Source organism: Copadichromis virginalis, linkage group LG22, assembly GCF_057382275.1.
Source record: "Copadichromis virginalis isolate Kocher_CV1m ecotype Utaka linkage group LG22, C_Virginalis_male_GT1.1, whole genome shotgun sequence".
NCBI lineage: Eukaryota > Metazoa > Chordata > Actinopteri > Cichliformes > Cichlidae > Copadichromis > Copadichromis virginalis.
This window is the reverse complement of record NC_140638.1, coordinates 28706154-28721729: the sequence shown is the minus strand read 5'-3', so window position 1 is coordinate 28721729 and position 15576 is coordinate 28706154. Positions and strand designations below refer to the sequence as shown.

Genomic DNA, 15576 nt, shown 5'->3' with positions numbered 1-15576 from the left:
ATGATGATCAATACTGAAGTAATTCTTTTCCTTTAAAACAAGATTTTTCTTTAAAAAAAAAAAAACTAAATTAAATTACTACATTATTTTGGGATTTATGTAGTAAATACAATATATAATTTTATATAATATTTATTCACTTCACTTTATGGGTGATTCTTTTACTTTATCACCAATGAGTATGTGATGCAGTTGGACTCATGGGGTATGCATCGATATTAATAGAAAGATCTTTAAAGATTTATAGTGAGCCAATGATGAATGTACTTGGCTGAATGCTGGCAGGTTTTACAGTAAGATGGTAACCTGTCTTATCGATACGGTCATGTGATATTCGGTGTATAGTGTGTGTTTTATACCCCTGTATATGTACATAACCAAGAAAAACAACGTGTAGTACCACATATCTTAATAGAGATCTTTGTGCCTCACTTGTATAGTCCCTCGTGTTCACACTGAATTTAATTAGCTTCCACAAACAGCTCATAGTTGACACAGCCCAAATTGGTCCCTTATCTTTGCAGCAGTTTCATTTCACACAAAACTACTTCCACTTTTAGCGGCTGAAATAATGACTGGAAAAACAAAACGGGTTTCATTATTTCTGAGAACAGGTAGGAGTGTAAGAATTAAAGTTCCCACTGTCAGATGAATGTTATTTTTGAGCGTGCCATCCAATCATTGAGCGAACTCATCAAATCAGAGAGAGAAAAGAAAAATCAAAGCTCCACTGCCTAAAGGCACAAACGGCTGGGTCAAATACAACCCACAAGTAAGAGTTAACCTACTTGGAGTCTCAGATGAAACCTTATGAAGTCTGAAGTGGCTGGAAAATCACCAAAAAAGATATCAAACTCACATCAAGACACTTTTCTGTGATTGCCTTGACTTTCCAGTTGTACAGTGTCCCCAAGGCACCAAGAAAATAAATGCCATCTGACTAAAACCTACTGTAATATCATTGAGAGTATTGAACATATCAAACTCACTGAACTTCGCTATGACCAGGTGACGGTTTCATCTAATGAAAACTGTCTTTGTCCATTTTGTCCAGTCTGTGCTTCATCGTTGTTTTTTGTTTTGTTTTTTCTCAGAGAAGAAGAAGAACTCTCTTGCTTGATGAAAAAGCAAAGTTTGGTGATCTTGCAGGCTTGTGCTCTAAGGCACAGAGTCGTTTGCTTTCAGGTCAGATGTGCATTTTAGGAGCATTCAATCATTGGGTGGATGACTAATTTCTAACATAAAAAATTTGGTGGTTTTCAGTAAATCAGATGGATTTGTGCATTTGTTTTTGGACCGTTTTTAACTCTGGATTGAGACATATTTGACACAAAAACAAACACTAACATGGCAACCCCAGAGTGGAGCTCTGTGGCACAGAGAGATCAGATATATGACCCTTAGAAATCCTGGAAACAAATTTTAATTACCTTCATTAATTTGACACAAATTTCTTTTAAAAAGGTAAATATCAGGGTACCATGCCAGTAAATACACTATATCATATTAGTTATGTTAATCATTTATATATATTATGCAGTACTGTGAAAAAAGTCTTGGTTCCACCTACATTTTTAAAAATATTTTACTATAAAAATGGGAAATTGGTGCAGTGAGTTATAGCCAACATAAATGCAGATACAGTAGATAAAACAAAAACAGCAAATGTGCAATTCTCACTTGCACTTGAAAGTCGGTCATCTTTATTCTTCAACGCTGCCTCGACTCTCTCAGTCAAGTTTTCCTGTAATTTCTTTAAGTAGCCTTCAAGAATAATTCTCCAGGCCTCTTGAATGACTTTCAAAGCTCTTCTTTGGATGTCGACTGTCTTTTGTTTTTCTTTCAAGAAAACCCACAGTGCTTGAATAATGTCGAGGTGGATCCTCTGTGGAGGTCAATCCAATCCACACTGTTCCCCTGTGTTTTACTGTCCAGGTGTGCTTTTACACCAGTAGTGCAGTTTGGGATGATTGTCATGCTTAAAGTCACTGTTGTACGTGACCTCCTGCTTACATACTGATGAGGGTTTGAATCATCAACGTCAAATTAGGATTCATCAGTCCATGTGACCTGTTGCAGCTGATTTTCTGTTTGGTTCTTATGTAATTTGGCAGACATCACCCTTTTCTCCCTGTTGCCCTTCCTGGGTTTTTGACAGCCACCAGTTCACAGTAGATGAACTGGAGGACCAGATGTATGTGTCAGGTTCTGTGTCAGCTCTTTCATTTAGTTTTTCTGCTTCTTAAGGGCGTGACTTTCAAACACTGTTCATCTGCTGTAGATAATTTTTAGGTCTGATGCTTCTTCTTTTGCCCTTCACTTCTCCAGTTTCTGGTGCAAAAGTACTTTTGTATTCCATTTAAACTGAGTGATCTTTGGCATTTTCTATAGATTCAACAAAAGAAACAGGAGCATGTTATGTACTTTGCTAAGTTGTCTCTTGTGTTCATCTTATAATCAAAAGAAACACTTTGAAAGACCTTCAGAAAGGCTGGAGGACTTAATCTCAAGAGCACTTTCAGAAAGATTCAAGAAGGTCTGACCCCTTGAAAGTAGAACTGTAAAATATGAAAAAGCTTTTGCACAGTACTGCATGAATTTAGAATAGAATAGAATAGAATATTTACATATGTCATCTAAAGTGCAAATAAATCCAATCTGATTTAAAGAAGCGTTCCAATTCAAAAATGAGTAATATATGGCAATGTGTGAAGTACACATACAGTACTTGTTAGTGAGGTCAGTTTATTGTTGTTTTGTGGTTTATCGTGGTGAAAACAACAAAACCATCACAAGACTAACGCGAAACTAATCCTTTAAAATAAAAAAAGGTGGTGGGAGGGGGGGGGGGGTCTAAAAGAGGAACATTTATCTGTATCCTTCTTTTTTTAAATGTACCTTTAAATGAATAATCAAACTGAAGTCCCGCTGAATGCTCTGTTCGCCTGGTGTTTTACATTAGAGCACCGCAATTATAAGTCAATGCTGATTTTAACGACTTTTTGCAGAACGGCCTGACTGTGTCAGCTTTATGTTTGTGGTGCATTTCTAAAATGAAATGAAGCTCTTGTAATCAATAACTTTTTGGACAGTGTTCTTTTCTCGTCTCTTTCTTTTCTGCAGGCTGATACAATAATATAATTTCCATCCTGCACAAGTGGACTCAAAACAATTGTGTGTCTAATCCCATCCTCTTCCTCAGTTTAACGCGTCACACCAGGAAGTCAACTAAAGGTCAGACCTTCACATGTTGCAAAGGGGGAAAAAGAGAAAGAAAAGTTGGGCTGTCCTCTAAACTATTGGAACTTAAGAGTATGATAACGCATAAAGAGCGCTGTCTCCCACAGAGCTGCAGTAAATGTGGCCACTTCACCCGACGTGAATATTACAATGGCTCTCGTTGTAGCCTGGAAACAAAAGTAGATCCACCTTCACTGCGCCGTGCTGGTGTCTCTTTTAGGTGTTGCCTGGCCAGCTATGAGCCTAGTGCATTAGTCCTCCTCCCCATAAGAAAATCATCTTGAATAACACCATGTCGAGTCTCTGTGACCTCTGCGTAAAAAGAAGTTCGTTTTCGAGTTTCGGACTTTTTACAATCCCAATCTGGGCTGATTAAAAGGTCGGATTTGTTCTATTTTATTATTTTGCTGAGTTCATTTCAATTAATGCAATTAATTACAAGTCGCTTCAATCTGACATTATGGTTAGTATGATTACTAAAATGTATTACTAAAATGCACTCCGACGGTGGAGCGTAAACAAAGACAAACTCTGTTTACCCCTCCTTCCCAGCTTGAAATAAACCTTTATGACGCACATGCGTCAGAGCCAGGGGCGTCAGACTGATGTGATGTATGTTGCATTTTAGGAGACTCATAAAAATAAATGCAAGGAATGGAAGGAAAGTGGGATGGTTTGTGCCCACAGGCGGGCCCTGCAGCTGTCTTTATTTGTAGCCAAGTTGGAGCAAAGTGTTCACTGTCCTTTTTTTGTTCTTGTGGAAAACCATTAAACCTAATGTAAATATAACCACAGGGACAAAACACACAGTTTCTTTTTAAAAGCAGGATCTGAGCAGGATCTCTTGGAGTGACGTCAGGTTTCAGTTGCTGAACTCTCGTCCTGCCTGCGGCTGCACTCAGAGGAACTGTCTCTTTCAGCACCAACACACCGCCCGCTGCTCTTCTTCCAGCCACAGCTTTGTCTCTCCGGCCTCTCAGGATCAGTCTCGGGGTGTCTCACAGCCTGAACTCGATCTGCTCTGTCAGACTTTCCTGGTGACGCATCGTTAAAAGTTCAAATTGTGCAGCTGCACGAAAAGAAATGATGTATGTTTCCACAGTGCACTCGAGCACATCACGCTACGTCATTCTTCCGCGTAATTTAACCTACAGGTGATGTTCAGGAGCTTAAATCTCACGAGGCTGATGACACACAAAGCTCCATTCTCACCGCGCAATTCCCTTTGGAGCAGGGAGCGAGTGCTGCAACATGTTGCTTAAAACTTTACCTACAGACGTGTACTGTAAATATGTTCCTGCTCTCCCCTAATTGTTGCTGACAGCCCGCTTTATCGCCCTAAAAATGTAACTGTCCTCGTCAAAGATCACAGTGAGCCTGTAAAGATTTATACACATGTTAGAGTTTAGGCTTACCTATGGTGGTTATCACCGTGATGGCAAAGTAAAATGACCCTGCGAATTTCCACTGCACCCCGGCTCTGTGGGGCTCAGCCTCCATGATGATGCTCTCCAGTTTGCGGTAATCATCCTCGCTGATGTTATATTTCCCCTGGAGACGCTTCTCCTCGGCTTCCAGCTGCTCTTTTTCACGCATCTCGAAGTCGGACTCCAGGGCGTCAAAGACAGCGGCCCCGACGAGCAGGTATGTAAACGTGCAAATGATCAGGGACAGGGTCCGCACGTTTTGCCGCTTCATGGCCAACAGGAACCGGCGACCGAGGGGCTCATGTCCCCTCGGATTCTCCGGGAAGACGCAGCAAGCGTGGGGATAGCCGTGTGGACAGCGCCTGGAGGCGGAGGCGCGGAAAGGTGCGCTCCGGTGAACGCCGGAGTTGGAGCCCCCCGCCTTGTTGTGATCCCGGTGGCAGAAGCCCAAATCCTGCTCCTGGTTAGTGGAGAGACACAAGAGACTGCTCGAGCGCCTGGACCAGGAGCCTTGCAGCCGAGAGACCCTGCGCAAGACCTGCCCAAACCAAGTCCTCCCGGTGCGCAGTGCCATCAACAAGCTGCTTCCAAGCTCGTCTGTTGCTCTCTGTTCTCTACGTAGGTCGGAATGAACCACAGAAATCAGCACTGGCGGATCCTTTCTTTTTCTTTCCTGCTCCAGTCAAACTTTGTCTGTGAGGAGAATTAAAATGTCCTACAGCCGAGCATCTTCCCGCGGGTCTTTAAGTTTCAGCTAAACAACAACCTGTTCATCCTAACATCTCCGGGATATTTTTAGCTGCCATTCTCCACACACGGGAGAGAGAGGAAGACAGAGAAAACAATCAATTTACTGTCCGCGGAACCCTCAGATCTTCCTCGCAAGCGGCGGACATCCTCATCACAAATGTGCTGAGTCGTCCCTAAGATGGGAGGGTCACGGATAAGGAGAGTGGCGGAGAGTTTGGAGTTGTTACTCACACAATGCACATGAAAGATTCACGGCTCCGTATCTGTTGCTTCATCCGCGCCTCAGCTCAACACTTGTTGTTGTTTTAGGAATGGAAAAAAAATCCTAATAACTATCAAAACAGTTTCCATCGGAACGAAAAGTTTCCTTCAAAGGTAAATGTGTTTAGCAGCTGGAGCTGCAGGAAAAAGACACTTTACTCGTGGAATAAACACAGCTGCTCACAGCGCACTCCGTGTCCGCAGTGGCACTCATGCTCTGTTGCGCACACCGCGCTCCAAAGCTCCTCTCCCGATCTGTATGCTCATCACTTTGATTTGGGACGAAAAAAAAGAAAAGAAAGAAAAACCCACATGTGTGTTTTTACTCCTCGTGTCGGGGTTTCTCAGTTCACCGTGCGTGTCACGAGCTGCTTGTATTTTGAAGGCTCCACATTTGATGTCACCACTCACTTCAGACGCTGCTCGGTGGGCGTCGCTCCTCCTTTTCTCAGCGTTTTTCTCTTTTTCCAAGTGTCACGATTCAGCTCTCAGTCTGCCCACTCTTGGACGCTTTCTCTCCGCAGGAAAATCAGCCCGGTGTGCAACAGATAGAGCCCCCTCCCACCCTCCTGTGCTCTCCATTACCAACGACCCCTTCCACAGTGACCACTCCTACTCATTATATGGACCGAGAGAGTTCACTTTAATGTTCACAATAAAGCTTTTTCTTTCCCTCCACATTCTGGCAGCAGCGGGAATCAGCTCTCCGGACCGGACTCAGCTGCGCATGTTAGCGCGCTCTCCATGGTGCTGAGGACAGACGGACGGAAAGCGCACTGCTCTGCACCATACAGACACGGGTTTTTGTACACATACTTTAAACAGGCACAGAAACACGTGACATGCAACAAGGAGGCATTCGAGTGCATTTTAAACAGAAAATCGAGACTGGGTTCCCACATGGCAGCAGCGGGAGACTGTCCCGCAGCAATTACAGTAATCTGATTAACAGCAGTGATGAGATTCAGCACAGGCAGCAAGTAAGAGGTTCTAGTTTTTTCTGAACTTCAATCTGAAACATTTACACTGCAGTTTGTCTGAGTTTGATCCACAGTGTCCACGTTTTACACATTCCACACAACAGTGGAGGGTAAACGCAGACAGACCATGCGTGCTGAATCCTGTGCGTGCATGCGGACTCAGGTTCATCAGACTTACGTGCCTAAAAGATCGGATTGCACTCACACCTCATATTGACCTCACCTCTCTCATGAAGTACCCAGAACTTCTCTTAAAAGGAAAAACTACGGGATTTCTACAAAGTCTGGCACATAAGTCGAATTAGAAGACGCCATCTGCATGATGTTCCTTGCTTATGTAGAGCCCCGGAGTCATACCACAGAACAGTGTTTCTTGATTTATCGTCAGTTTTATCTGTATAGCACTAAATCACAGTCACCTCATGGTGCTTTAAATTGTCCTGTAAAGTCTCTAAAATAATAATCTGTGGAAACTATAAATGAGCTACTGAAATATAAATTAAGAAAAAAAAATGCAGATTTGTGAAAATGTAAAATGAAAAGCGTAATGTTTTCTCCCCTGAAATCTTCAGTTTTGTTTTCTTTGTTTTTCACTTTGCCAGTAACAGTGTTCTTCTGCAAACAAGGACATAACATAATCCATGTTGTCTTACTTTAAAGGGAAATTTCCTTGCTCATCCCAACTCTACAAAAATAGAATTTTAACAACCCTTTCAATGAAAAACACAATCATGTTATTATTGAAATAATTGTTCAAATGAAAACAATATAAAAACGAATATTTCTATTTATCTAGTTTGTTAGTTCATTAGAATAGAATAGAATAGAATAGAATAGCCTTTATTGTCATTGTACAGAGTACAACGAAATTGGAGTGCCACTCCCTTGGTGCAAGTTTCAATAATAAATATAAATGTAAAATATAAAAAGTACAAAAAAAACAATCGTAAGTACTCAAACAATAGTATGTACAATATATACAGGATAGCAGCATTAATATAATGACAGTATGAATAGCAGCATAATATAATGACAGTGACGGTATGGAATAGGTTCAGTTGTTTTTGTGCTTATTTACTACGGTGATAGCTCTGGGAAAGAAGCTATCCCTGAATCTGTTTGTCCTGGTTTTATGTGACCTGTACCGTCGGCCTGACGGTAATAGTTCAAACAGTTGGTTGCTGGGGTGAGAGTGGTCCTTGATGATATTGCCAGCTCTGCTGAGGTACCGAGAGTTTGCAGTGACCTCCAGGCTGGGCAGAGAGCAGCCAGTGATCTTCTGGGCTGTGTTGATGACCCTCTGCAGTACTTTCCTGTCTGCAGCTGAGCACCCTGCATACCATGTTGTTATGCCGTACGTTAGGATGCTCTCTATGGTGGCTCTGTAAAATGGTTATTTAATGTGTGTCTCTTCCTGAACAGTTCAGTTATTTAATTATCATAGCACACAGACAAAAAAATAAAATAAAAATGTAGGAGAAATGGGGGTCAAAGGTTAGTCGGAGCCCACAGCTTTATTGGACCTGAGATCTAAAATACACAAATAAGAAAGCACTTTTGTGAAATACAGTATCATTCCACTACAGATTTAAAAGGTGATCTTGAGCAAGGCAGTTAATCCCGTGCAGCAGTAGGAACAGACTTGTGATATTGACAGCTGCATTTGTCTCCATGCGTCAGACAACAAAACATTTCAGTTCAGACGTTTAGAGGCACGCTTCTTTGTGCTGAACCTAAAGGTTACGAGAGCAGTCCTGTACAGATTAAAGGTCCAAATGTGATATCATAAAAAATAAAAAACACACAAATACGACATGAATAACAATTATGACCTGGCTGTGAAAAAGTATACATTTTGGCATATCAGACCTTTGTGTTGCAGCCATGTCTCCTGGCAGTAGGCTGCTAAGTTTCTAAAAAGATGTGGTGTGAGTCACTGCAATCTGCCTTCAGTCTGACTTGAAAGGAAGAAAAAGTAGAGCTGTCCAGAGACGGCATTTTTCTTTTCCACGATCTAGGATCCTGACCTTGTGTCAGTCATGTTGAAGGACACAGAGTCATTAAATAAAACAGCAGAAGCATTTTGCACACAATTACTGGAGAGTAGGACTAAAGAGAAAGCTGACCAGCAAGGGTTCATTTGAGTCACTGCTGTTTCATTACATGCCACTTGTGATGGACCGAGCAGCGAAGGAAACTTAGGCACAGGTTAAAGTCCAAAAAAAAGATTTTTTTTTTTTCCCCCATTTAACCCAAAAACATAATTGGTTAAATCATGTAAAAAGAATCAAAATCTTGGGCCCATAAAAGAGGTCAAAATAACAGAAAATAATCACTGTGTGGCTGTAAGGGCAGCCATCACACACGCCTCCTCTTCAGGTCTCTCCCTGGGACAGCCAGAGAGAGTCTGCAGTGCAGTTATCCTTGTCGGGGATGTGGTTGATGGTGAACCGGAATGGCTGGATTGCAAGGTACCATCGCGTGATCCTTCCATTTGTGTCCTTCATTCTCTCTATCCATTGAAAAGCCTTGTGGTCCGTTTCCAGTATGAACTCCCGTCCGAGAAGATAATACTTAAAGGAGTCCAGGGAGTCCACTTCCCTCGGAAACAGCTTGCAGCTGATGAAGGCCACTGGATGACGCTCTCCAGGCGGTCCCTTTAACAGAACAGCTCCCAATCCTCTCTCTGAGGCATCAGTCTGAAGAATGAAATGTCTCTCAAAATCAGGGCTGTGCAAGACTGGGCTCTTACTCAGAGATTGTCGTAGGTCCTGAACAGCCATCTTAACCTCCTCTGTCCAGGTGATCTTATTGGGACTTCGGGCACCAGTCAGATCCGTCAGAACAGCTGCCCCGGCAGGGAAATGAGGGATAAACCAATGATAGAATCCTGCCATACCCAAAAACGATCTCATCTGTTTTCTGGTCTCTAGCAAGGGACAGGATTCTATGGCGGTGACCTTATCGCCTTGAGGTTTTATTACTCCATTTCCAATCACAAACCCAAGGTACTCAGTTTCAGCCTTGGCAATGGCACACTTACCTGGATTAACAGTCAACCCTGCAGACTGAAGACGTCCCAAAACCCTCTCCCAGATGTTGCAGGTGTTCTTCCCAGGTAGAACTGAAAATCATTATGTCATCAAGGTAGGCTGCAGCAAAATCAGACATGATATGAATCAAACTGTGATATTGCATTCAGGTACCTGAAGTCTATGCAGAAACGAATACCGCCATCCTTCCTTGGCACCAGGACCACCGGGTGGCACCACTCGCTCTTCGAGGCTTCAATGATTCCTAGTGACAACATCAGGTCGATCTCCTCTTTCAACGGGATCAATAGACGCTCAGGTATCCTGTAACTCATTCTCCTCACAGAAGCGCCATCTTTCAACACAACGTCATGTTCCACAATGTCCGTTCTACCAGGATTTTCACTGAACACATCTAATTTACACAGGTTTCTCACCTGAGCCTGTCTTTCCTCAGGAAGGTGGTTGAGATCCAGGTCCTGAGGAGTTGGTTTTGGCAGATACTGATCATCCGCTTCCTCCTCCTCCGAAACCTCCCGGATCAGAAAGACATCTGCTTTTGGTCTCTCCACCCATTCCTTAAGCAGGTTAATGTGCGGTACTCTGCTGGAACGGGGCTGATTTCGAATGGCGACCTTATAGGTTGTTTGTCCAAGTTTCTTTTGGATCTCATATGGCCCTTGCCACTCTGGACTTTGTTGACTGGTGTCAGCAGAACCACCTGCTGATCAACGCCGGGAAAACCAAGGAGTTGGTGGTGGACTTCCGGAGACGCAGACCCACCACACTGACACCGGTGAACATCCAGGGAGTGGACATTGAGATAGTGGACTCTTATAGGTACCTGGGTGTTCACCTGAATAATAAACTGGACTGGAGCCACAACACTGATGCTCTTTACAGGAAGGGTCAGAGCAGACTCGACCTGCGGAGGCGGCTGAGGTCATTTGGAGTCCAGGGAGCGCTTCTAAAGACCTTCTATGACTCTGTGGTGGCATCTGTCATTTTTGACAGTGTTGTATGTTGGAGCAGCGGTTTATCGGCAGCTGAGAGGAAGAGGTTGGATAAACTCATCAGGAAGGCCAGCTCTGTTCTGGGATGCACCCTGGACCCAGTGCAGGTGGTGGGAGACAGAAGGACTCTGGCCAAAATAACATCTCTGATGGACAGAGTCTCCCACCCCATGCATGTAAATGTTGCTGAACTGCAGAGCTCCTTCAGTGACAGACTGCTGCATCCTCGATGCACGAAGGAGCGTTTCCGCAGGTCCTTCCTCCCTGCAGCTGTCAGACTGTACAATCAGAACTGCTCCCAACAAACGGAGATGTTTACATCTGCGCTGTAACTGCAATAAGTTAATTAACCGATTTGCACTACAACCTGGTTTGCCTCTTATCTGTAGTTATTTTTATTTAATTTAATAACTGTACAGTACTCTCTGTATATAGTAACCATTGTCCTTAATGTAAATATGTAAGAAAAGTTGTGTACGTTTCTGTTCTGTGTCCTGTTTGTATGTATATGTGTTACAACCAAATTTCCCCTTGTGGGACAATTAAAGGATTATTCTATCTGCTTCAACAAAGTGGACATAAAGTTAGTGCCACGGTCAGTAAGAATCTCACGAGGAAAACCAACCCTTGAGAAGAACTGTATCAGACAGAAGGTGACTGCTTTGGCTTTTATTGATCTCAAAGGAAAGACCTCTGGATATTTTGTAGCGTAATCTGTCACAACCAGCATGTAATGGTTGCCTGTTTTGCTTCTTTCTAGAGGACCAACAACGTCCATTCCTAGCCGTTCAAATGGAGTGCTGATAATTGGTAGAGACTGGAGAGGAGCTCTGGAGGGGATTTTAAGAGAAGACTTCTGGCACTGAGGGCAGCTTTTACAGAACAGTGTCACATCCGAGCGCACTGCAGGCCAATGAAAACATTTGCTAATACGGGCCATGGTTTTGTGCTTTCCCAAGTGGCCAGCCCATGGAATGGAGTGTCCCAAGGAGAGCACCACTTTCTGGACTGCTCTAGGAACCACCAACTGTAATGCTGAACCCTGCTAACAATACAGAATGCCATCTTTCAGCAGAAACTCCCCCTTGCTGTTCAATTCTTGCTTAGTTCCTTGGTTCCTCTCTGCAGCTTTCTGGAACAGAGATGTTAGAGATGAATCGTCATGTTGCATTTCAATAATATTAACAGGGATTTTAAAACCCAAAGGTAACTCAGGCTCTGTGCTAGGAGCTGATCGAACAGCAGTATGTAGAAACTTCTCTTGCCGTCTCTGTCCACGTGACTTACGAAACTTCCCGGGTGCAGTCTCTATGTCCGCATCATAGAAGGGCAAGGCATGGAGTGGGTGTAGGGACTCCTCTTTCTTCTTAGCTTGAGCTCTTGTTACTGCAACATTGCATGTATGACTAGGATTCAGCAAGTCAAACACAGGCAGATCTCGACCCAGCACTACTGGAAATGGCAGATTCTCTGCAACACCAATATTTAGAATATACGTTTGTCCTTGTACTTTGATGTACAGATCTGCTGTTGGATATGACCTGTCATCCCCATGAATGCAGCAAACAGGGATTCTCTCCACATTATTAACTTTATTTGCGGGAACAAAGTCTCGGTGCACAAGAGTCTGAGTACTTCCTGAGTCAACAAGGGCCTTTAATGGTTTCCCATCAACCTCAACCAATGTCATTTTGAACCCATTCTCAAACTCCACTTTAGGCTCCACACTTTGTCGGGGCACAAAACACATTGAGTTATTTTTGTAGAATTCTTTGGGCACATCGGTTTTGTGTGGCCCTCCATCCCACACAAATAACAAATCACAGTCTTGGGTGGAGGTCTTGACGGCATATTGACAGACTGGCTCTTTGGAGGTTTACTCACCCCTGCTTTCTGGTAGTGAAGGACAGATTTTGAAACATCTCATTTTCAATGCTGTGTGGCTCCATGGCTCAGGAGACAGCATTCTCAAGTATTGTTCTAAAATGAATATTTCACCAACCTCATGCACAGTCTTTTCTTTTGGCTTTACCCACTTCTCATAACTCTTTCCTCCTCTTCAAAAAGCCCTACCTCTGGTTGTTCAGGTTCCTCCATTTGAGGCTCAGGGACTGGAGAGGTACGAGCTTGCACTTCTACCTGCAACAGCTGAAACTGATGTTGCAGTGCTCTAAAGCGCTGTTCCTGGCGGGTAAACTCCTCCCTTCTTCTTGCTTCCTGGGCCTCCTGCTGACCCATATGAGAACAAAGGATGGAAATCAGTTCTGACATTGTCAGCTCCTTACCTTGGCTCTCAGTGCTATCCACCCCTCCAGAGGCTCCATGTTCCTCTCCTTCTTTCACTTTCACTCCAACTGGCTGGTTTTGACAATCTCCTTTTGCTCCTTTGCCACTCCTTCCCATTCTGTGCATGGCTTGATAAGTGAAGAGGGAAAAAAAGAAAAAAAAATCCTGTGCCTTCAGCTGGTATCCCACTTCTGACACCACTTGTGATGGACCGAGCAGCAAAGGAAACTCAGGCACAGGTTAAAGTCCAAAAAAAAAATTTTTTTTATTTTACCCAAAAACATAATTGGTTAAATCATGCAAAAAGAATCAAAATCTTGGGCCCATAAAAGAGGTCAAAATAACAGAACTCTACTCAAAGTTGCCAACACTACTAATAACTCAAACAAACTGACCTAACTGACCAGACAAAGGGGGAACTTAAACAGTGGCTGATCAGCCCACAAAAAACACGAGAAGGGGTAAAACACACAAAACCTAACTAAACCTAACATAATGAACTCCAATTCCCCCCCCCCCCCCATGGTCCTGAGTTATGGCATGAACCAATTTGTAGTCTTCCTTTAAAGCTCGCTCCGCCCCTTTTCCACCTCTTGGCTCCTTAATCAAGGGACTGGAACAGCTGCAGCTAAGGTAACTCAGAAAACAAAAGATTAATCATACGTAAGTGTAAACTAAAATGTGCACTTATTTTAGAATGCAGTGTTATGTGGATATGTGAATTAATTCTAAACCAAAACCAGTTATTTATTGTCCTGTAAATTAATTCCTATATTTAAAGACAGACAAATCTGAATGCAATGTTATGTATAAGTCTCTACACTAACATGGTGGATATTACCACTGTGTGGCTGTAAGTGCAGCCATCACACCAATACAACGATTTCTATGCTGTCACAACACACAGTAGCTATAATAGATATGAACACCATGTCTGCCAGAGTCCATGTGCCTAAGAAATGAAATAAACCCGGGTAAAGCAACAAAAATGGCACCAAACAGAATCAGAAATTATGGTTCCCCTTTCTTATATTAAAACATTCCACCTTAAAACAATGAAAAATAAATTAGATTACTCATTACTGAGTGGTTTAGTGAAGAAGGCCCTGGAGTGGTACAGGATTAGGATCCAAATGCAGGCTCAAGACAGCTGAATGAACAGAAACCAGAAGGTGGGTAAAGTAAACCAAAAGCTCACGAATGTAACAGACTGACACCCACCTGGGTCCACTCAGGCCCCGGTGGGGTGGAAACATCAAGAGGGAGGGACTGAAAAGCAAAATGAATACAGGGAGCAAATTAAGGGGAAAAATTGGAAAAGGTCGACCAAGCCACAGAGCTAGGTGGTGGAGCAGTTTATGGACCCAGTTGGGGGGCCGGTGGTGGAGATGAATTTTGTGGTAAATTACAGCAGAGTTTTGTTGCTTTCATGTTTATATATTTATTTTAACGTACATACAAGCGTTGCAGCTTCACTGTAAATGCGTTGGAACCAGCGTTAATTAGAGATGTGAGTTTGCAGTTCACATAACACATGCAGAGACTGAACAACCAACCTTCCAATTAGTAGATGACCTGCTCTAGCTCCTCCTGCAGCCACCCCAGTAGCTGAAGAGCAACACAGCCCAGTTATGATGTCTCATATATGGAATAACTAGTGATTCGTTTGCAGAGATAAGTGCATGTTTGAAGAGGCGTGGCCTACAATTGGGACAAAAAGGAAGGTTATGGAACCAACAGCTGTCCAAATCTGAAAGGTAAAAATGGTGGACATAAATGAAATAAATTAATACATCTTTTATTTGTGATTTGTAATTTATACCAGGGGCTGCAAGGTGAGTCAACTGTCCATATTGTAACTGGTTCAGGGCAAGATTGCAGACAGTTTGTTGCACTTTTGGAGAAGCATAATGGTGAATATGGTGACATAAGCTACCACAAAGCATTTTCACCTTAGACACTGAACCTGACATTTGATTGACTTGTTCAAGCTTTCTCTCACTTAAATAAGATAACTGAAAAACTGAAGATAAAGTAATTAAACTATATGCAGTGTATCAATAGCACACTGTATAAAGTTAAAAATCCTTTGAATTTTGCAAAAACATGTTTTGTTGAAAACTGGTTTTGGGAATGTTTATGAAATAGTGATCAAATCTTGGCATTTTTGCTGCGTATTTCACATTTTCATCCTCCAATTTTCACTTACATCTACTCTCACCAGTAACAGTTTATTTAAAAAAAAATCAAGTTAATATTGAGTGGAACTGAGATCAGCTTGTTGGCATGCCCTGTGGCCCTGTAAAAAAGTGAACTGCCCACCCCTGTCCTAACATCTGTGTAGTCTCCTCTCAGTACGAGCTGTTTACTACAGTGTGAGTAAATCAGGAGCGCTGGCAAGATATTTCTTCCTTCTCCACAGCCCCCCTCCATCTGGTGGTGCCTGAGACGAACTTAGCTGGCCTCTGCCAAAAACTGACCCTGGTTAGAAACATATGGGGATAAATCTGCAGTAAGATGAGAAAAACACAGTGATGGAAGTGGAACCCATATACTCCTAATTAGAAAGCAACCCACAGCATGAGAA

The 15576-nt window shown here is 42.8% G+C and overlaps 1 protein-coding gene across 1 annotated transcript in view; it reads right to left on the bottom strand.

Moving 5' to 3' along the window:
* kcnk9 (potassium channel, subfamily K, member 9) overlaps window positions 1-5863 on the bottom strand; it is a 51337-nt gene extending 45474 nt beyond the window's left edge. Inside the window, exon 1 of the mRNA XM_085445797.1 lies at window positions 4656-5863. Coding sequence (XP_085301923.1) covers window positions 4656-5241 — 586 coding nt within the window. The 5' untranslated portion in view covers window positions 5242-5863. The remainder of the gene's footprint in view (window positions 1-4655) is intronic.
* Between the last annotated feature and the right edge of the window lie 9713 nt (window positions 5864-15576).